This window comes from Branchiostoma belcheri, unplaced genomic scaffold, assembly GCF_001625305.1.
Source record: "Branchiostoma belcheri isolate BF01 breed outbred unplaced genomic scaffold, Haploidv18h27 scaffold124, whole genome shotgun sequence".
In the NCBI taxonomy this organism is placed as follows: Eukaryota; Metazoa; Chordata; class Leptocardii; order Amphioxiformes; family Branchiostomatidae; genus Branchiostoma; species Branchiostoma belcheri.
This window is the reverse complement of record NW_017802647.1, coordinates 177,435-199,452: the sequence shown is the minus strand read 5'-3', so window position 1 is coordinate 199,452 and position 22,018 is coordinate 177,435. Positions and strand designations below refer to the sequence as shown.

The 22,018-nt window shown below is 40.7% G+C and overlaps 2 protein-coding genes across 2 annotated transcripts in view; both read left to right on the top strand.

Annotated features, from left to right (window-relative positions):
- The window catches only part of LOC109463298 (rho GTPase-activating protein 44-like), a 25,266-nt gene extending 11,682 nt beyond the window's left edge, over positions 1-13,584 (top strand). Inside the window, 9 exon segments of the mRNA XM_019760045.1 lie at positions 9-136; positions 397-444; positions 586-661; positions 992-1,073; positions 1,203-1,283; positions 2,070-2,186; positions 3,961-4,040; positions 4,499-4,682; positions 10,604-13,584. Of these exon segments, the coding sequence (XP_019615604.1) occupies positions 9-136; positions 397-444; positions 586-661; positions 992-1,073; positions 1,203-1,283; positions 2,070-2,186; positions 3,961-4,040; positions 4,499-4,682; positions 10,604-11,408 (1,601 nt within the window). The 3' untranslated portion in view covers positions 11,409-13,584.
- A 285-nt stretch (positions 13,585-13,869) lies between these two features.
- On the top strand, positions 13,870-21,863 carry LOC109463295 (diacylglycerol kinase epsilon-like). Its single transcript, XM_019760041.1, has 11 exons — positions 13,870-14,547; positions 15,774-16,039; positions 16,751-16,989; positions 17,416-17,559; positions 18,038-18,183; positions 18,309-18,363; positions 18,545-18,658; positions 19,142-19,213; positions 19,374-19,501; positions 19,950-20,061; positions 20,286-21,863. Exons 1-11 carry the CDS (start codon positions 14,360-14,362, stop codon positions 20,415-20,417), a joined length of 1,596 nt encoding a protein of 531 aa, XP_019615600.1. The 5' UTR covers positions 13,870-14,359; the 3' UTR covers positions 20,418-21,863.
- Positions 21,864-22,018: the final 155 nt, after the last annotated feature.

The following is a 22,018-nucleotide window of genomic DNA, read 5'->3' as shown; positions in this document are numbered from 1 at the left end:
TCCCCCAGAACAAGCCATGATGAAGCCAGTGTACGGCCTGTCATTAGAGGAACACCTGAAGCTCACAGAGAGAGACATCGCCCTGCCGCTGGAGGCCTGCGCACTAGCTCTGCTGGAGTGGGGAATGGAGGAAGAGGTGAGTTACTAGTATTGACTTCTGTATAGTACGGATCTCTGTATAGTACACATTCTAAAGTCATTGGTCTTAGAAAACACATTTTGAACCAAGGTTTTCATTGAGCAACAGTCATCAAGACAGACTTTGAATGGAGTTCAAATGTGTGTAAAAAGCTGTGCTAATTGGAAGCAAACATTGACTAGCAGTCAGGTTAAGATTCTACTCAATATGTTCCATAAATTCTGACCTAAACGCTTATATCTTTCCTTATTTTACAGGGGTTGTTTAGAGTAGCAGGTAGTTCCTCTAAGACAAAGAAATTGAAGGTAAGTTAGATGATTTTATTCATTGAGATATGATTGAATGTAAGAGAGCATAGATGATGATAAAATGGTCTCTGAATTTTTGGATTTTGTTTGTGCCCTTATTGTTGTTAGAATGAACCAAATGTTTTTGTTGTTTGTTAGGCTGCTTTAGATTCGGGTATCATCACTGGGCTGGCTGACTTGGAGGAGTATGCACAGGATGTCCACTCAATATCTGGTGAGGGAAAAGTGTTAGAATTGCTTTACTTGAAGTTACAGTTACTGTACCATTTTTGCAAACACAGTCTCGTATGGAGTTGCCTTGCAATATACTTACAAAGATATACAAAATTTGTGTAGAGCTGGAGTTCAAAGGTAAAGTATCAACAGTGTGAAGTACAGGGCTAATTATTGATTCTACTAAAGTCCAAAAAGATTATCTTTCAAGGATGCTGATAATGGGCACTGATATGTCTTGCAGTTCTATTGAGAGTTGATAGGTGGTGCCTGTGTACTGTCAAAAGCCATGTACTAGTAACTACATTGTAGTTTATCTGTTGTTGGTCAGGTGCACTAAAGTTGTACTTGAGAGAGCTGCCTGAGCCGTTGATGACCTTTGACTTATTCCAGGACTGGATGGAAGCAGGAAGGTCAGTGAAGTCACAAAATCTTTTCCGATTCCATTTAGTCTACATTTGTATATAATGCAGGAGTTCATGTTTTTCATGTATGACATTGACAAAGTGTTGTCCTGTAAATTTTTTCATGTGCCTGTGCAGTACTCAAGACCCACAGGTAAAACTACAGGCACTATGGAGTGTGTGCGACAGACTGCCCAAGCAGAACTACAACAACTTTAGGTGAGCACTTCTGGCTTTCAAGTGATGAACATTTCATTGTACAAAAGAAGTGTCTTCTTTATCAAGTTAGCTTATTCTTGGCATTGTATTTAGTTTCATTTAGTTCAACCATATACTTAACATATAGTTTTAGTGTAAGGGTATGTCAAGGTCAAAGACGAAGACATGGTAGCTTAGTGACCTCGGTCTCGATGGGTGACCCTTACAAGTTCGTAAGATGGCCGCAGATGTTGTAGATGTACGTACCCGGAACAAATGACACAGGAGCCAGAGCTACATAGTGACGTGACTGTATTCTCTCCTCTCACCAATACTCTCTCCGATACTGATCTGACTACATGGTTACATGGCTTTTTATACTCTTAGCCGCCTACACATACATTTCTTGGAAAAAGTGCATCATACTTCCTGTATCCGTCATGTTGAATCACTTCCTTAGACATTAGTGGAAAATCCCTGACCATTACCAAATAAGGCAACGTCCAGACACTGGGACTCTAGGACCCCCTACCTTCAGGACCACATTAGTTCTTCTTGGGTCATTAACTAGCTGTCAGTCAAAGGTCTCTTACATTTCTCAGAACAGAGGAAAATGATCCAATACAAGAACACGAAAAAGGGGTTTTTCAACCTACTGTACAAGAAACGTATATAACCTACGATACTTATTATTATTAATATACTACAGGCTAGGGCACCCTATTACATTAGCAACTATACCTCATTGATATTTGTAACCAAGCAGTACTAAGAATGATATTTCTTTATCATCATTTCCTTCCACAGATACTTGATAAAATTCCTGGCTACCATCTCGGCCAACTCGGAAGTTAACAAGATGAGTGCGAGCAATCTCGCTCTGGTGTTGGCACCGAATCTCATCTGGTCACGAGAAGAAGGAGGGTAAGCACTGGAGACTCTTTTTTTGTGTCAACTTCTTCCAGTTGTTGACTGGATTACAAAATTAGAAGTGGAGTTTGTAATGCTATGGAAAGGAAAGCAGGGTCAGTTTTATATTTAGATTTTGTTACAAAGAACACAAATAGTATTCTTAGAATAAATTCATGCACTGCTTTAAATACATCTGAGAAGCCATGTACATAAAAAAAAACATTATATAATACTGTAACATAAATTGTAAGGTGTGGTGTCAACTGTTTTACACTGAAACTTTACAGTTGTAAGGTCACTTGCTGTCTCCCTGAATCTTTTTCTGTTTTTCACATATGGAAGCTGCGTAATATCTTTTTTACTTTCTATTTCTGTGATCTGATTTTATGTTTGAGTTTGATAGGTCTGTCCTATACACACTTAATATGTATGGCTTGTATCAATAATCTGGTACATTTATTTCACTGATAGCATTCTCCATTACATTTAAAGGTGCAATCACTATGTAGTGAATTCATGTTAATCACAGGATTGTACCTTTTCAGCATCTGAGAATTTCATGACTCTTGAAGATGTTGTTCCACAGATTTTTTTTTATTTGAAAGAAACTGTTTCAATTTGAAGTGAAAACCAGTAAAATCTCACCATGCAACTACAGCAATTACTGATATGGCATGTTTGGAACTGTTTATGGTAATTAGGATATACTGCTATGTGATTGGTCCAGTCCTGGCCAATCAGGATGCTTGATCTATGGTACTTCATCTTTCTTGTATGCTGAGCATGACAGAACCCTTATAATTCCACACTCCACTACTGTCCACAACTGAACCTTTCTTTTTCTCACCAGCAATGGTATGGAAGATGCAGCGTAAGTTGACCCACGACTTTTGACCTTTACATGTGGTGGGGTTCAAAGGGCATGTTGTGGTGGGGTTCAAAGGGCATGTTGTGATGGGGTTCAAAGGGCATGTTGTGATGCATGATGGTGCAATTGTGTTCCTGTGGGAACATAAATAATGAAGGGTATTATTTTTAGCTACTTGTATGGATGAAATCTTTATTTGAACCATTTTGCTTCTTGTTGCTACCTAAAAGATATGGAAGCAAAGAGGACTACATCCATACATTATAACTTTAATACCCAAACATACATGTATAAATGTATATACGTAGTAGTAGTAGTAGTACTAGCAGTGTGCTTAGCCTAATAGTAGTTGAGGTGGTGTGTGGCAAATGGCTTGTTTTGGGGTGTGAACAATGCATTGGAGCTGCAAGTTGCATGACTATCCCTATGGTAAATGTGACTAAAACTGCCTTTGAAACCTTGACATGGTTCTAATGCCTTTTCTTGTTTGTCTGTAGTTATTGCCTTTGAATGTGTGTGTTACCATAGTTATCTTTCCCAATGTCAAAGCAATGGAAATTTGGATTTACAATCTATCCTGGCATTTACAGGGTCAATGTATTTACTGGGGCCAATGTTAAGGGATTACTTTCTCATACCAGTGTCAAGAATACTATTGCCATTCTAGATGAATTGAAGATGACAATTGTTGGTACTGGTTCAACATACTGTTGACACTATGATGAAGATGACACATCATAATGTTGATATAGTTAGTTTTGAGATAAGTCAATTGCTTTAAATTACAAAACCATGAACAAATATCTGCTTAATATATAGAACATTTCACATGCGACTGATATTGGTAATGCTGTGTTTGGCTTGTAAAAGTACATGTAGGTGTAAACTACTTGCTGATGGAATTATTCCCTGTTGTAGACTTGGTGTGATGGTGACAGGCGTGGCCTCCATGATTGTACAGACCATCATCCAGCATGCTGATTGGTTCTTCCCTGGAGGTGAGGTCAAGGTTAAATGGTTACCATGGTGATGACAGAAATCGTGGTCATAGTAACAGACTTTCAAGTTTGGATCTGTTACCCAAATGGTGGTCTGAATTTGTAAATAATTCCATTGGGTTGCTGAATGATTTGATATCAAAGTTCTTTGTTCACAAACACTTGTTTACAAGAGCCATGAACCAAGTGGTTGTGAATAAAGACCTTTGATATTCGATAGTCTGAATTGAATGAATTGGAAGATATTATTTATGTGTATCTCATAAATAGGTTTCTTCTTGACAGTAATTTTTTTATTATGAAAGTATTTTTTTCAGAATGTTGATCAACTGTGAAGCTAGAGTTGATCTAGAGGTTGAAAAAACTTGAGTATTTTAGATTTTGAAGTACATGTAACTTTATGTTCCTGAAAAATGTAGATTGGATGCATTGAAACGTATTTTTGTGTTCGTCTCCAGAGTTTGATTTCCAGCCGTCGACACCAGGCAGCGCGGGCAGCACGCCCCAGGGTTCCAGCACGATGCTGTCCGCCGTGGGGGACAGCGCGGAACCCGTGAACGGCAGCGGGGACCACAGCCCGCTGGCCGACAAACACGCGGCACACACGGAGAGCACGCAACACGAAGTCACACAATCAGAGGGGTAAGTCTCACAACACACGTACAGGGGAAAAGATTCTCTTCTCTCTAACAAAATTAACACGAGGCTTTTGCAGCTGTCAATCAAGCAGCTTACTAATGAATTTTTTTCTGGAAAGGGCAGTTGTCTTTGTAGTAGCTGTATACCTTCTTATGCAGTTATTTGTTTTTGATGATCAGATTTTGAACCTAAAAATGTTCAAAACGTGATAGTTCAAAACTTGTATAGACGTCTGACCCAACCTGAGTACTTACTTACTGTCTATCTTACCTTATTGTTCCCATGCCAACCCCCTTCTTTAATGGAAAGGTATGTACCAAGGTCAGTGTACGAAACTGCCGTTTAGAACTGCCCCTTTCTACAACAGCTCACTGCATAAGGCTAAGCTATGCCTGCTGTCCTAACACATAAGGAACCTACCCATCATTCCAACATTCTTTGCTGTTGCCACAGTTTCTGTTGCGACATCAGATCTTTCTCCCTCATCTTTGTTGGAAAACGAATCATATTTCAGCTCATTTACCTTGTTTACATACACCTTGGCCTATCCAGACGTCACGCCCCCCTCCCCATATCATATTTTGCATGTGGTGTGTTGTATGGCAATCTCGGCATTTTTGCATGGTGTGTTCTCTTCTTCTCTCCTCTTCTCATCTGTAGTAAAAGAAGTAGTGGCATATGGAACAAGATTGGGAATAGGAAGGCCTCCTCACTAAAGAAACCAAACTCCCCACCACCCCAAACACCTAGCTCCTTCCCGACGCGGAAGAATACCTCTTCAGTTACTACCGCACTCTGAATGATCCGTGGTGGTGGGTTGAGGTATGTTTGCTGCCACTTGCATGCCAAGCCAGACACAAGGCATTAAACAATGGACTCTAAACATATCTAGCATGCTTTTACTGTTCAAGCATGGGAAATTAAAGATTGCTTGTTTTGTGCTTGCGTTGCATGCCACTGTTAGGTCGCCTTGAACACAGAAGAAAATGTTAACCTTTTTGACAAATAAAGTNGGTCAATAAATTAATAAATATGCAACTGAGGATCTTTAATATGCACAGTCAATGAAAGACAATTTAGATTTTACAATTTGCAAGTCGCAAATGTTGAAATAATTTGGTGAAGGCATGAGGTCGTGGTACTCTGAGTTTGTTAAAAAAAACCCTGACCTTTCTGATCTCCTCTTCTATCAGTTGTTCCTCGTAAGAGTAAGCCTTGTTCTCTCGTCTGATGTTCCCCTTGCTGCTTTCTTGTAAAGTTGCACTACAAAGAAATGAAACATTGAAATTAACATTAAAAAGATCATGACTATTGTATTATATAATGTTAACTGAATAACGAGAAATTCTTAAACCATGAAAGAAGGATGGTGAATGGATGGTGATGTAATTTACATGTATATCATTTGTCACGGCTATTCCGAGATCAGGGTGCGCCAATGGCATCGTACATCGTTATGTCAATCTTACTCTGTATTTATCGCATTCTGTTGACATTTATCAAACTTGTTATACTAGTACAGTTATTTTCCAGACAATCAGGAAGAGATTTGGTGTTAAGATGTTTAAAACTTATGCTATGGCCAATTTAAGACCAGAAATTGGCATAAAATCTACGTTATGCTGTTGCACTTGAAAAATGCCAGTTTTTGAAATGTGCTTTTAAGTAATTTGGGAACAAAAAAATGGAATGAAAAGATTTGCAATATGTTCAGACATGCTCAGTCTGATATTTTTTGCAAAAAACCTGATGATGATTGGAAATTTCTCTTTTCTAGAGCGCATTTATCAATATGTTGTACACGTTATGTAAAATTCATAAATTAACACATTGCAATTAACTTATCTCCCTGTACTAAAAGGGATGGTGATAGAACTGGCCATTTTGCATGTTATGCAAGGTACATCCATATATGACACAAAACATGTGTTTTTATGTTGCTTGTCCTTTGGGTTAATATGGCTGATGGCTTACAGTTACCTGTCTTTTTTGTCCGAGAAAATGTGTAGTGTCCGTTGCTCGGTAATAACTTAAAATAGAAAAGCTGTGGGTGCATATGATTTCAGGTTCTGAAACAGCTGAAGATGCTGACTTAAAACATAGTAGCTATTTCAGTCTATTGCTGTAATTATATGAAATAATGTCAAAAAACCTCAAGGGTGTAGTGTCCGTTGCCATGTAGTGTCCGTTGCCAAGTATACCATGTAGGTACATAAATTTACATTTTGTTGCAATTTTGAAGTAATTTTGTCATTTATGTTACTTCTGTAGCATTTTGTCAACCCCTAAATGACAGGTCTTGCAAGATTTGGTGTTCTTGTCATGTACTTGAGTGGCCAGATGTGGCCGGCAACGGACACTACAGCTTACTACAGCTTAGCTGTAGTGTCCGTTGCCGGCCACATCTGAAATGAGTGGGCTAAGTTTGGAAGAGCACAACTTTTGAACCAAACGTCTCTATCCAAAAATTTAAAAAGTGCAATGTATGGCAACACCTCTAGTGCGATTTTCTGCACTGAAAGTAGAAAAATATAAAACTTGAAAAATTGGCCCAAGTGCAACCCTTTGGCGCACCCTGATCTCGGAATAGCCGATAGTTATCTTTCCCAGTGTCAAAGCAATGGAAATTGGGCTTTACAATCTATCCTGGCATTTGCAGGGTTAATGTATTTACTTATCTGCCAATTTTTAGGGATCACTTTCTCATACCAGTGTCAAGAATACTATGTACCATTCTAGACGAACAACAATTGTTGGTACTGGTACAACATATTGTTAACACTATGATGAAGATGACACATCATAATGTTGACATAATTGGTATTGAGATAAGTCAATTGCTCAAAATCACGAAACCATCAACATATATCTGCTTAATGTATAATAATATTTCACATGCGACTGATATTGGTAATGCTGTGTTTAACTTGTAAAAGTACATGTAGGTGTTAACTTCTTGCTGATGGAATTATTCCCTGTTGTAGACTTGGCGTTATGGTGACAGGCGTGGCCTCCATGATTGTACAGACCATCATCCAGCATGCTGATTGGTTCTTCCCTGGAGGTGAGGTCAAGGTCAAATGGTTACCATTTTGATGACACAAATTGAGGTCATAGTAACAGACTTTCAAGTTTGAATCTGTTACCCAAATGATAGTCTGAATTTGTAAATAATTTCATTGGGTTCCTGAATGATTTGATATCAAAGTTCTTTGTTCACAAACACTTGTTTACAAGAGCCATGAACCAAGTGGTTGTGATATTTGGTAGTCTGAATTGAATGAATTGGAAGATATTATTTATGTGTATCTCATATATAGGTTTCTTCTTGACAGTAATTTTTTTATTATGAAAGAGTATCTTTTTCAGAATGTTGATCAACTGTGAAGCTAGAGTCGATCTAGAGGTTAAAAAAACTTGAGCATTTGAGATTTTGAAGCACATGTAACTTTATGTTCCTGAAAAAATGTAGATTGGATGCATTGAAACGTATTTTTGTGTTCGTTTCCAGAGTTTGATTTCCAGCCGTCGACACCAGGCAGCGCGGGCAGCACGCCCCAGGGTTCTAGCACGATGCTGTCCGCCGTGGGGGACAGCGCGGAACCCGTGAACGGCAGCGGGGACCACAGCCCGCTGGCCGACAAACACGCGGCACACACAGAGAGCACGCAACACGAAGTCACACAATCAGAGGGGTAAGTCTCAATACAGACGTACAGGGGAAAAGATTCTCTTCTCTCTAACAAAATTAACACGAGGCTTTTGCAGCTGTCAATCAAGCAGCTTACTAATGAATTTTTTCCTGGAAAGGGCAGTTGTCTTTGTAGTAGCTGTATACCTTCTTATGCAGTTATTTGTTTTTGATCAGATTTTGAACCTAGTAAAAATGTTCAAAACGTGATAGTTCAAAACTTGTATAAACGTCTGACCCAACCCGAGTACTTACTTACTGTCTATCTTACCTTATTGTTCCCATGCCAACCCCCTTCTTTAATGGAAAGGTATGTACCAAGGTCAGTGTACGAAACTGCCGTTTAGAACTGCCCCTTTCTACAACAGCTCACTGCATAAGGCTAAGCTATGCCTGCTGTCCTAACACATAAGGAACCTACCCATCATTCCAACATTCTTTGCTGTTGCCACAGTTTCTGTTGCGACATCAGATCTTTCTCCCTCATCTTTGTTGAAAAACGAATCATATTTCAGCTCATTTACCTTGTTTACATACACCTTGGCCTATCCAGACGTCACGCCCCCCTCCCCATATCATATTTTGCATGTGGTGTGTTGTATGGCAATCTCGGCATTTTTGCATGGTGTGTTCTCTTCTTCTCTCCTCTTCTCATCTGTAGTAAAAGAAGTAGTGGCATATGGAACAAGATTGGGAATAGGAAGGCCTCCTCACTAAAGAAACCAAACTCCCCACCACCCCAAACACCTAGCTCCTTCCCGACGCGGAAGAATACCTCTTCAGTTACTACCGCACTCTGAATGATCCGTGGTGGTGGGTTGAGGTATGTTTGCTGCCACTTGCATGCCAAGCCAGACACAAGGCATTAAACAATGGTCTCCAAACATATCTAGCATGCTTTTACTGTTCAAGCATGGGAAATTAAAGATTGCTTGTTTTGTGCTTGCGTTGCATGCCATGTTAGGTCGCCTTGAACACAGAAGAAAATGTTAACCTTTTTGACAAATAAAGTTTTGTTTGTTGCTTGCAGCTAAAGGCTTTTTTCTGCAGCCAATCAGTTCATGCCATGGTTAAAGTAATTAACAACATAGCTTGTATATTAGTGATGCCTGCTCTGCCTGCAAAATGCACTACCGGATGATGTAAGGGAGTGCATGTCAAATGTAAAAAAAGAAACAATTACAAATTAAACAATTAAAAAACATTGTTTCACCAACATGCAAACATTTAGAACACAGCTCTTACACAATCAGCATTAGTAACATGCACATTTCTAGAAACCATGTTTATTCCTAATATGCTACTGCTGCTATGGTTTCTTTAAAACATGCTATACAGCTCTCAGAGGCTGTCTACAGTCAAACCTGCAAATAGGTCAACCTATGCAAGACCTGATGTAGATAAGGATGTCACAGTAATATGCCACTATCTTGTCTTGGCCTTGGCATCTTGATGAATGTGTATCCAATCCAAAAAGTTCTAACAAACTACATAGACATGAAAAGGACATATGTGGCAAAGGTAAGAACTGCCATACCATTACATCTCACTAGGGGGCCCCACATGTTTCCGACATATTTCCATTTTACCAGTGGGCAGATTTCATTACATCCATGCTTGACATGCACTGCAGGCAGTCTCTCAGCAGCTGGCGCTCCTCTGCCATGCCCAAGTTTCTGCTCAAAGAACATTACCACTGTTTAACTTTGATGCAAACTTGTCCATAAATCCTATTGCATTTGAATGGTTCATTCCCAAAAATTGGTTTTGTCACTTGGAAGGAAGGTGCAAAAGATATTGGTTGAAAATCTATGACAGTGGTTCATTACAGTAACTATATATGGATCAACTGCATTTTTAAGAGACACTACATGCTGTACCATCCTGGTAATAGCTTTTACATATGCTCCAATGGATGTCATCCTAAATCATAGTGCAAGTTAGTATTGGAGCACATGTAAACATAAGCAGTGTAACAGCTACCCAAACTTGTTAACCGCTCTTACCAAGCAAGCATTTGGTAGGAGTGTTTGAAGAAAAATCAATTCAACATTGTTTGCTTCAATACCTTGGCAAACCAATGACTTTCGTTCTGCTGCAGCAAATTTTCAGCAAATGATTTTTCTTGTCAGACACACAGTAGACCTGTTAACTTGGTTGGTTACTAGCTATGTGCTTTCTGTACGTTTGCATTAATGGAACGATTTTCATGTTGCTTTGTTCCCTCGTGCAGGTTACAAAAGCAGGGCCAATTTGGAGTCCCGACCCAGCCTAGTCCACAAGTTAGCCCTTACGTAAGCCCGCGGGTTAGCCCCACTCTTGGTAGGAAAAAGAAACAGCCTGCCCCCCCTCCCCCTCCTGGTAGAACCCCCGGCCGTGGGTCACCAGGGGCTGCACAGTTACTGGACACCAGCCTCAGCCCGCAACAAGACGCACCCGTCAGTACAGAACTGCCCAAAACCCCGGAGCGGCGAGTCAGTGGGAACACGTCCCGCCCGACCGCCCCCCCTCCCCCCAGGCCACGGGACAAATCAAACTCCAGACATTCTTCCAACACGTCACTCGATAGTGTCCCAGCGACGTCGAGCGTTCCAGAAACGGCAGATGCGGCCGGTGACAAACCGCCGAGTACGCCGGAGAGAGTTCCCCCCACCCCGCCAGGCAAGCCACCCAGACCAGCCCCCGCACGCCCTGATGGCCCTCCCAAGAGACACACCTTGGAACAAATTAAACCTAACCTCGAGCCTGCAAAAGAAGAAAGCATCCCTCCCATCAAAGCACCAGAGAGCCCTCCGCCATCCACAGAACAACTAGAGAAACCCATTGTAGCAAAAAGGCCATCCATGGAGAAGAAAACAGAAATGGGGACAGCGGAAAAAATTCACCCTCCCCCTGTAGCTGATCGACCAAAACGGACTGGGTCCACGGGTACCAAACCCCAGCCAGCCCAACGCTCCATTTCCTGCCCAGGTTCAGGACAAGATAGCGAAGAAGCAAGGCCCAGGCTTAACAGTAAAGAGGAGGTGGCAGCTCTTTAGGTAATGATGAACACAGAACTTAGATAAAACCAAGTGATATGTGGTCTTCTGGTAAAAAGTAATGACTCTGTCTGAAGCTTCATTTTCTGGCTGATATCAAACAGAATCTTTTCAACAGTTCTTACTTTGAGGAGAGGCAGTTGTAGTAATGTTTCCCACTATTCTCAAAACCACACCAGATTGTTTATTGGCTGTGATTGTACGTTCACTGGATTCAAAGCATGTACATAACAGGACATGTCATACATTGTAGGAGTTATCATGTTATTAAGGAGTTATCATGATTTTTACTTAACCCTTTAACATGACTGCCATGTTATGAGGCTACGAAAATCATTTTTATTTTACCAGTAAGGTATTTTATTATCAATATGTATTTGAAGGAGTTGGGGGAATGTCTGTGGTGTCCTGAACAGAACAGAAGGTGCCTTTGTGAGCAGCAATCAGGGAAAAGGATGAGTTTGAGGAAGATGTCATAGCATCTTTTGGTTTATTTCCATTCCATAGTTAAAACACTACCTATTTTGCAACATCATAACAAGAAACACTCAGAAATGGGAAATTTGGTATAAGTCTAGACATGGCTTTACTTCTCAGAACTTAGTACCGTAGATGGAAAGATATTTATTATATTGCTCTTCTACAATTCCCCCTTTTCAAAAAATTGTACTGGTTTACTCAGTTATTGTTTCCTTCAACAACAAAAATGCTAATTTTGCACAAGCATACATATGTATCTCTGTTTTGTGCAATGAAAGGATTTTAGGATGACACTTCATTACTTACTTCGACTGATCCCCTACTCAAAAGTTCAAAGTGACGTCCATGTGCATCAAGGCAGTAATAGTGTATTTGTTTTTATTTTTGGTTTACTTTACATTATTTGTTTACGCTGTTGACGGGAAAGATGGGCATACTTTCAATGATTACACTGAGATTAACAGTTACATCTGGTGTCGTCAAGGGCAAAAAACTCACTGCATTTGCACCTAATGAGCTTCTTTACTATGCAACAGCACTGTATGTATATCCTGCTTTACTTAAGGTATTCTTAGCTTTTTAATAGGGCAAGGGAGTTGTGTCCATAGGGCCTTTTGGTAATGTTAGCAAAAAAGAATTATATTGTATTATTTTGATGGAAAAGTTAGCATATTTGGTATACAGTGTATTTGTACATAAGGCATTAATAGATGTGGTTCAACGTTATTTTGTCATTTCACTGTTTTTGGGGCTCTGCAATTTGGATGAGTTCAGATGATTGGAGGATGTATAGGCTCAGAAAGATGGTGGTTTCTTACTGATACCATGGTTTTCAGTAATCTTTAGTTATTGTGTTCTTAAAAACCCCAAGCATTATAAGCCACTCTCCCCCTTTCATAACTTCCCTTGCGATATTTGTTGAAGAGGATACTAGTATTTGGTACTCATACATGTATGTCTTGTATAAGATTCTTTTGTTAGTTCAGGAACTTTATACAGGTTAAGAGGTTACAAATGGCCTTGACAAATTCTACAATAGATCTTCTTTTGGTTTGTTATTTTATGTGAGGCATATCATGCATTAGAACTTTTGGCTCTTTTAAATCAGTCCAGGAAATCTATTTGAAAGCAGTGATCTTACAGATGTTGCAAGTCGCTTGCACTGCACAGTACCATAGTTAGCCATTTTATGTAGGTAAGATTCATATAATTATAAAATCAAAAGGCCTAGTACAATTTTAAAACCAAGAGGACTTAATTTGTAATTCTTATGATTTTTTAAAGCTATGTAAATCAGAGGAAGTAGTGGGGTTTTTTTGCATCATCTGTATGGAACAATATAAATAGATTTAGCAGAAACCAGTTTTTCTTTTATGTTTAAAAATGTAAGAAAATTCTGTAACAAATGTTTTTGAAAAAAATGCAGTGATATTGCCATGCTCTGTACTCGTGATTTTATACTTGAGCCACAAGAAAATCATAGGACTAACATGTATTGTATGATTGTATTTTGCATACATTGTGATGACGTACTGTAACTGTATATGCCCCTGTGCCATGCATAGCGGTTAACCATTGCAATGAATATTTCTATACAACATGGGCATAACAAAAATGTAGCAAGTTTCTTTTTGATGCAGGCTCAGAGAAATAAATAGGTAAGAATCTAAAGATACAATAAAGCAAATCAACAATATTGGTTTGAATTTGAGGATTCCTTCATGTTTTGTTTTGTTTTATGTGTAAGAGAATATAAGGGTGATCGTCCCCTATAATATTGATATTCTGGTGACTTTGGCGCTCTGAACCTCCTGACGTGTTCATAGGGCCCATGGATTTGACCTTTAGCCCCGGGTATTCCAATAAAAATGAGGGGACCAATAAAAAATTACTGAATCTCGAAAAAATCGGTTACTGGTTACCAAAATCTTCACGATATTAGGATATGTCGTTCTTTGTTGATGTTTTGGGTGCGAATCTAATTTCCTGCACATATGTACGTAGTAAATATTTCACTGAACACACCCCGTAAACGTATGGTCCAGTCCATATCAAAGATGGCGGAAAACTTGAATTTTGATCAGGAAAACAATGCCTCCGATTTCATTCAACGTCATTTCTCCTCCACAGAGGTAAATGGAACAGTGTTGCTGCGTTTGTAGACATCTCTTCTTGTGCTGACACAGCGAAACCTCGTTTAGGCGCTTGTCTTTTGCTGTAAGGCTGACAAACATAGGATGTTTACCAGTTGAGACAGCGCACGCCCCAAACCCAGGGATACGTCACAACACAAGGACACGTCATGCAAGCTGTGCTTTCTCTATTTAGCTCTGTGACTCAAAAATTATGCGTTTCTTCGATGTTAGTTTCATATGAAGCCAGAAGTCTTGCTCTTGTAACCCGTTCGCGCATAGCTACATGTAGCGACGGCTAGCCATCTTGCTTGGGCGTGGTAAAACAAAGCAGCAGAGATGTTCCTTATTCCGGAGCTGAGCTCGGAGCCGTTCCAGATTTTCCTGTGGATCGCCTACATCTTCGCCGTGACGGTCGTGGTCACCGTGTTACGGTCCCGGCGTAAGCTGGACCTGCCCGTGAGAGACGTCACCAAGGGGCACCGGTGGTACGAGGTGGAGATCTTCCCTCGCCCGACATTTTGCAGGTGCGGCTCGTTTTCTGATTAGACTGGGTACCATCCGTTTTGTAACGGGGCTCCGGGTCCTCGCACTCACTAACCCCAGAAACAGATGGCTCCCAGGCTACGTTTTGGTATTCTAGATTTGCACGTGTCAGAGCTACGGTAGGTCTTTAATAGACTGAACGTGATGTGCGTTTTAATACTAGGGTTTTACATGATGGTGTGACGTTACATGTTAAGTAGGTAAGTTAGGTCAATTATGTATATACAGTCAACCATGGAGGTGTTAGGAGTAGATATGGGTATCTTGCGTATTCTTGTTTTTTTATATGTATTACTATGTATTCGCTTCGCATGTCCGCTAGCGACTTTTTGTGTCCTCGTTTCGACGCAGTATGATTTGTTTACATTTGTTTATGTACCAGTTTTGTTGTTTTTTCGATAGAGTTGTTTTGATCCGTGCTTACTCACTGTATCTCCGTCCGGAAGTAATTAGCTCGAACCCAACACACTAGCTCCCAGCATGATATGCCCCGTCTACTCTTGTTGTTGTTATTGTTTTGTTTCCCGCTGCGGAGTCGGGGACGACTCCTTTTGTAAGGGGGGGCCAATGTTAGGAGTAGATATGGGAGTAGATAAGACTGTGACCGCACGGGCGGTCAAGACATATGGTCTTCATTAACAGGAATAAAGTACCTCCGGCCATGTGGCAGGAGTCAGTCTAGAGTGAGATCTCGTCTTGTGCAGTTCGCTGACAGCTCGGCTCACCCCGCTAGCCTCGGCACACCCTACATTTACAGAGGTATTGTTTGAATGTCTGTGTGTCGGTACAGTTGTATGACAACACATGGATGGGGAGAATTCCCTAACCACTGACCACAAAAGGTTAGACACAGGAAGTTAGATTCTAGAAAGGGAGGCCTGAAGCTGGAGTCTGTTGGTCTCGATCCAGTGAGAAAATATACATTAGATAACCTCAAACGGAGAAATTCACAATATTTTTTTCAATGAAGAAAACTAGAAATTAGACAAGATATCTGTGATTCCACTCCTCCAGAAAGTATGTAATGTTGACATAAAGTGCTGACAATTTCTGACATCTCATTAACACTAACAGTAATGTTACCTAGTAAACTATCACTACATGAAAAGAGCGCTGATGTTAGAATCCACAATGGTATGAGTGATGTCATATGAATAGCAGATGTGTTATTTTATATAATAAGAACATGTTAACTATGCTGTTCCAGTGTATGTGAAGAACACATCATGGAGGGTGCCCACTGTGACTCCTGCGGCATCTGTACAGACGAGGACTGTGTTCACGCTGCCAACAAACTCTTCCCCTGTAAGCGCCTGAGCCTTCCCGGACGTACCAGCATGGACCACGTGTGGGCGCGGGGGAACCTGCCGCTGTGCAGCGTGTGTTTCGTGTGCGGCGTGCAGTGCGGCGGGAACCCCAGCCTGTGTGATCGCAGGTGCATCTGGTGTCAAAGGACAGTACACGACTGTTGTGGTATGTTACGCTACAAACAGATCAAACGTTGCTCACATATAAGTGTTGAATACACTAGTTCTGTTAGTTCAATCATTAGTGACGCTGAAGAGGACTGGATCGTCTGGATGTCACTCAAAACGTCTGAAAGTAATCTCCATAATTTATCCAGTAGTACTAGTAGAGTTTGACTTGTGTATGTATGAGATCAAAATTTAGAAAACTTCATGTTCTAGACTATTGTTCATCATCATCAACATTGTAATGTCTAATAGATACAATAAGATTCTATGGACCCCTTGCAGCTACTTTTGGTACTGCAGCAGAAGCTTGGTACCTCATGTTCAGAATGTACTGTCAGTGCTCGAAATTCATTTTTGGAAAAAGGTGCACTGGTGCAAAATTGGGTGCATTGGTGCAGAAATGGGTGCACAAAATTGTTTCTGGGTGCACCATATAAAATAGAATAAGTACGATGTCAGCAAAAACTGCTTCATTTCTGAAGAAAGAATGAAAAAAAGATTTTTTTTTCATTTTCTGACACTTAGATGTGAAGAATATGCTGTATAGTAGTATACATAAACGTATGAAAATATTTGGATGCAATGGTGCACCCACAGAAAAAAATTGGGTGTACAGCTCCAATTTAGTGCACCCAGTATTTCGAGCCTTGTCGTCACTCTCTTTTGGCATGCAAATGTACACCTACACGGTTCTATCTCTATATTCCAGCTGTTGAAGACAACAGATGTGACTTTGGCCACTACAGAAGCATGATCATCCCTCCCTACAGCGTGGGGCTGCAGCTGGTGGGGATACGCGGCCGACGACACCTCAGCGTCTCCAAACTCCACCCGCCCGTCAGGATCTCCAACTGGAGCCCGCTCATCGTGTTCGCCAACCCCAGCAGCGGGAACAACATGGGGGAACACCTCCTGCGAGAGTTCAGGGAGGTTCTCAACCCCATTCAGGTGGGAAATAGGACAGCAATTCATAAAACCAGTCGGCCTGTTAACAATGTAAAACTCTTCCATACCATGGTAATGTTCAGTAAGGGAGTATGTACTTTTATTTAAGTCAAATTAGACTTTTTATTTAAGTTATTGATTAGACATGTAATTTGAACCCTACAGTGACCATGTTGGAGTACAGTAGCATGTTGGCATGTGTAACTGATGTACAATGTACCCCAACATGTACTCTGTCAGTCACTACCACCTGAAACATCTGACTGTTTTCAGAATCTATCCAGTTGCTTAAGTAACTGTTACCTTCAAGTTCGTATTTCATTACCTGCTTGATGTCTAACCTTCATTGATGTACTTCAACGTGTGTCTACATCTTCAACTCTTCAGTTCAGATGTTAACTTACAGCTTTATGTCTAATGTTTATGTAGGTAATAGATCTACACTCGCTGAGCCCTGCTGCTGGACTGGAGCTGTGTCGTCTCCTGCCCACCTACAAGTGTCGTCTGCTGGTGTGTGGAGGGGACGGGACAGTGGGGTGGGTCCTGGGAGCGTTAGACAGAGTCAAACTACAGGTAACTCACTAACACCAAGTACAGTAAGGGCATCATCAATAGATACCTGTAAACAGTGCTTAGAGTTAGATGTGCAAAGGCTAGGTGTAACAGCTCAAAGCAGCCTTGAGACGCATGCCTCCTGAAACTTAGTGATCTCTGACCTCCAGTCCAGTTTACTGGCTTTATTGTTTCGACATTGGACATGCTTTTGTTTTGATGCATTGGATTTTATTTGACTGTTGGCCACCTTTTGTTGCTTGGCTACATGTAATCATGTCTTGTCCTGTGTAAATATGCTGGGCTCCATTTGAAACCAGGTTCTACAAGCTGAATGGGCTACCCAGCTGTTTTATGATGAAATGAATGAAGTCGTTCTGTATAATACCTATAGCCAGCTGCCACTACACTATGTGCTTGCCAAGATGGTGTGTTATGCTGAGGGGCAGTAACTAATATACCGCCTATACTGATACATGTACATGTGTTATCCTCCCAGAACCAGCCACTGATTGGTGTTCTTCCCCTGGGTACGGGGAACGACCTGGCCAGGGTGCAGGGGTGGGGAGAGGGGTTTGTCGGGGAGAAGTCCCTGGATGAGATTCTGACAGACATCGCACATGCAGAGGTGACACCATTTGACAGGTCAGCTTTCTTTATTTTCTGTAAATTGTGAAACTTAAGGAGGGAAAGAGAGGTTTAAGATTCACAGTTCAATTGGTATGTAATGCCGTGGGGCTACATTACCAGTATTCTGCTGTATTTTATAGATGGACAGTCAGCATCATTCACCAGAGACACTTTGGTATAAGAAGACCTGCGAAGGTTTGTACAGCATGTTTAACATACATACTCAAGTTTGTTCCTCCTGATTTGTGTCATACAGTAGAAATACAGTAAATCTTGTATATTCTGGCTATAAGTACATAGTTGTAGTAACATACATTGGATAGCTAGCTGATAAAGGGATTGAATACGTCTGACTTGAAGACCTCTGTTGTATCAGGTACTTGCCATGAACAACTATTTCTCCATGGGTTGTGATGCTCTGGTGGCGCTCAACTTCCACCGCCAGCGTCAGACCAGACCTGAACTCTTCACAAGTAGACTCTTCAACAAGGTGAGATTTTCTTGACATGGCCTCAAAAATTACATTTGTGTGTTCTTGACATTCTCTCAGGTTAGGAAAAATAGCACAGAAATTTGATATAAATATAGAAACAAAGTCTGTTTCATGTTCCTCTTAACTTGTGTAGTCCAGCCGTTAGTGACCCTGCCTCTGAGGTTGGTAGTTAAAGTCCAAGCTGTTGTCACTCTCATTCAAGTTATTGGAAAGGGTTGCAGTCCTTAGGACGGGACGTTAAGTCATAGTCCACCATTCATGAACCTGTAAATAGTCATAGTCCACCATTCATGAACCTGTAAATATTGTACATAGTGTCTGTCTTCTCCATCATGACCAGTGGAAAAATAGCTGTTCACTGACAGTAAGCTAAAACTGAGATCACTAGCCTTTTCTCTCAGCCCTCTGTTTTTATCTTGACTTCTTGCTAAGAATGTTCCCAGAGAGTCCACATTTCACCTAACTTGTGTTCTGTTCCAGTTCTGGTACTTCAGCTATGGAGCTATTGATGTACTAGAGCAGGCCTGTGTGGATCTACATGAGAGGGTGAAGGTGAGAAGTACATGTACTGCACAGTACCAACATTTTATCTAATATACATTTCTGTATTGATGAACAAGTATCCTGCTAAACATTTTGTTATCATGAAACAGTTATCCTGAAACATGTTGTTTTAGCTTGTGTATTGATGAAGTTTTATTTTCTCCCCTAGCTTGAACTTGATGGTCGACCAGTGAACCTGCCAGAGTTGGAGGGGATTGTGGTGTTGAACATCAGTTCCTGGGCAGGGGGGTTCAACCTGTGGAGCGGTACAGGGGAGGAGGATGTCCCACCTGCCAGGTATGCTGCCAGTCATGCTGCCCTCTCATTGGTCTGTCACGAAGAAACTTACTCTATGCTGCCGTCTCATTGGTCTGTCACTAAGAAACTTGTTCTATGCTGTCATTTCATTGGTCCCTCACTAAAACACAGTTCTATGCTACTGTTTCATTGGTCCCTCACTAAGACACTTGTTCTATGCTGCTGTTTCATTGGTCCCACACAGTAAGACACTTGCTCTATGCAGATGTTTCTTGGTCCCTCTCAAAGGAACTTGTTTTAGAGCATGCAGGTTTGGTTCGTCATGTGTTTTCATGGAGTCATCATCTACAAGATGGCAAAAACACCAGTCTATTGTGATGGAGCCGAGGTGTTGTCAACATGATCAAGAAGTTAACATTTTGTTATTTGCCTAATACAATCAAATGATGTTTTTCCAATGGGGTGATCTGTTTTGTGCCCGACTCAGTTTCAATGATGGCATCCTGGAGGTTGTTGGTCTCCACTCGTCCTTTCACATGGGTCAGGTCAGGATAGCCATGGCTGACCCCATCAGGCTGGGACAGGCAAGGGTCGTCAAGGTCAGGACCAAGGTCACATTGTGGGAGGGTTCTCGTGCATATTTGTGTCTATTTGCTTGGAGTACTTTTACCCATAAGCAGTCACCACAAGAGTCAACATTTCAGTGACAGTAATTGTCAGATGGTCATCAAATGTCAGCTCTTGTTAAACAAGTGGTTGTGAATAAACTTTGCTATTCTTATCAAATTTCATCAATAATTTGTTTCTCTCACCTCATTCCCAGCTGACTCTCCAGAAAGGGACCAAGATGCCTGTGCAGGTTGATGGGGAACCCTGGGAGCAGGGCTCTGCTACAATCACCATATCCCTCAGGAACAGGGTGAACATGCTCAAGAAATCAGAGCATCACGAGTAGTGTTGTAATGCAGTGGACTCTGAATCCTCCTGTTACTAAGTGTTAGTAGTATAACAGGAGGTTTTGGTCTCATACATATGTGGAGGTCAGCTTTGTGGTGTGAGTGTACCTCAGAGAGGGGAAACGTTTTAGGGATTATAAAATCTCTATTCCCCTAACTTACCCACACATCCACAATACAGACTTTGTGCCATTGTCTTGAATACTAAAAAAAGTGAGCTGCCTTTTTTTTAAACATCGGTCAAACCTTTTTTTATGTCATACCTGGGCTGCAATAACGTTATATACGGCTTTTCTGGCCAGTGGGATAACTAGCTATATCACACAGGGTTCTATTTGGTTATCACATGGGCTTCAAAAGTTCTATAGAATGTTTTTAACACATTTGCCATGCACTGCATGTGCCACTTGAAACCATTTGAATGCCAGATTCAGATGTTGGAATTGATGAATTTTTTTGTTTTTGTTGCTCAATTTTTGGCACAGTCTAGTCAGACTGGAACCTCTTGTGATACGGAATACACCATGATGAATTCTCTATGAACTAACATTTGCTTATACTATCATACTTTTGTTGTAACTTGAAGCCTTGTTTTCATGAGTAAAGATGTATAGTGATGTCCGTAATGCTGAAAACATTCCTGATCTACAGAGAGACTATTTTGTGGTTTTGTAATGATATTTATTGATGTGCAATATGCACAAACAAAGACTAAAGAATTGGTGAGCTGAGTTCATATCCTGTGGAGAAGAGTTGTCCTTGTGCAAAACAAATGCATAATAAGTGTCTTAAATGTATTGAAGTGTCAAATATGGTAGCAAAATGCTTGTTGGGGACATGTTTGTGTATGTAACAATATGTTATTTTTTTCAATAAGTGGAATAAGATATTATGATGTAAGATTTTTAAGAACTCTATACCTATATCTATTCTTCTTGCGTTGTGACAAATATGTTGTAGGTGTCCACAGAAAAGTGTGTCACCAGCAATAGTATCATATTTTTTATGGTGGATTGTGCAAAGGTAAAGTGCAATATGTTGTAACTGTATTCCTTGCAATTGTATTATTTGAAATGTCAGAACATGAGTTGCACCGTGATGATATCCAATGCAGTACTGTATATTATGTGTGTACAGCTACTACAAGTACATGTACTAGTAAATCAATGAATGGTTATGTATTGTTGATGTCTGGTGTATTCAGAAGATTAGCATAATGTGTTTGTAGAAAATTCTCAATACCTACCTACTCAGGTGTAGCATGGCAGACTGGGCATTCAGGGTGTAGTTTTGAGTGGTGACGACAGGTGGCGCTGCTAGACCACTTATGTGGAGGATACTAGTACTCATGCAACTCACCTCCAACGACACAATTTTTCTCTCCGAGCGTTCTAGTTTCAATTTTATCGCGCTGCGTGAGCAGGCTTACAGTGAGATTAATCACTCACTCTCCTATTATTCCCCGTTTGTACACGTCGTTAAACAGCGCCATTTTTCTTCTTGTGAACTTGACCAGATGTTTCATTTGGAAAGTCCGACCGAACAGTAAGATTAATTTGCCTTTCAACGTAAAATGGGCTACGATCACTCAACTTCTTGT

Coding starts and splice junctions, on each gene's coding strand:
- LOC109463295 (XM_019760041.1), top strand. CDS start 14,360: ATGTTCCTTATTCCGGAGCTGAGCTCGGAGCCGTTCCAGATTTTCCTG. Junction 16,040..16,750: donor GACAGTACACGACTGTTGTG/GTATGTTACGCT, acceptor TCTATATTCCAG/CTGTTGAAGACAACAGATGT. Junction 20,062..20,285: donor GACAGGCAAGGGTCGTCAAG/GTCAGGACCAAG, acceptor CCTCATTCCCAG/CTGACTCTCCAGAAAGGGAC.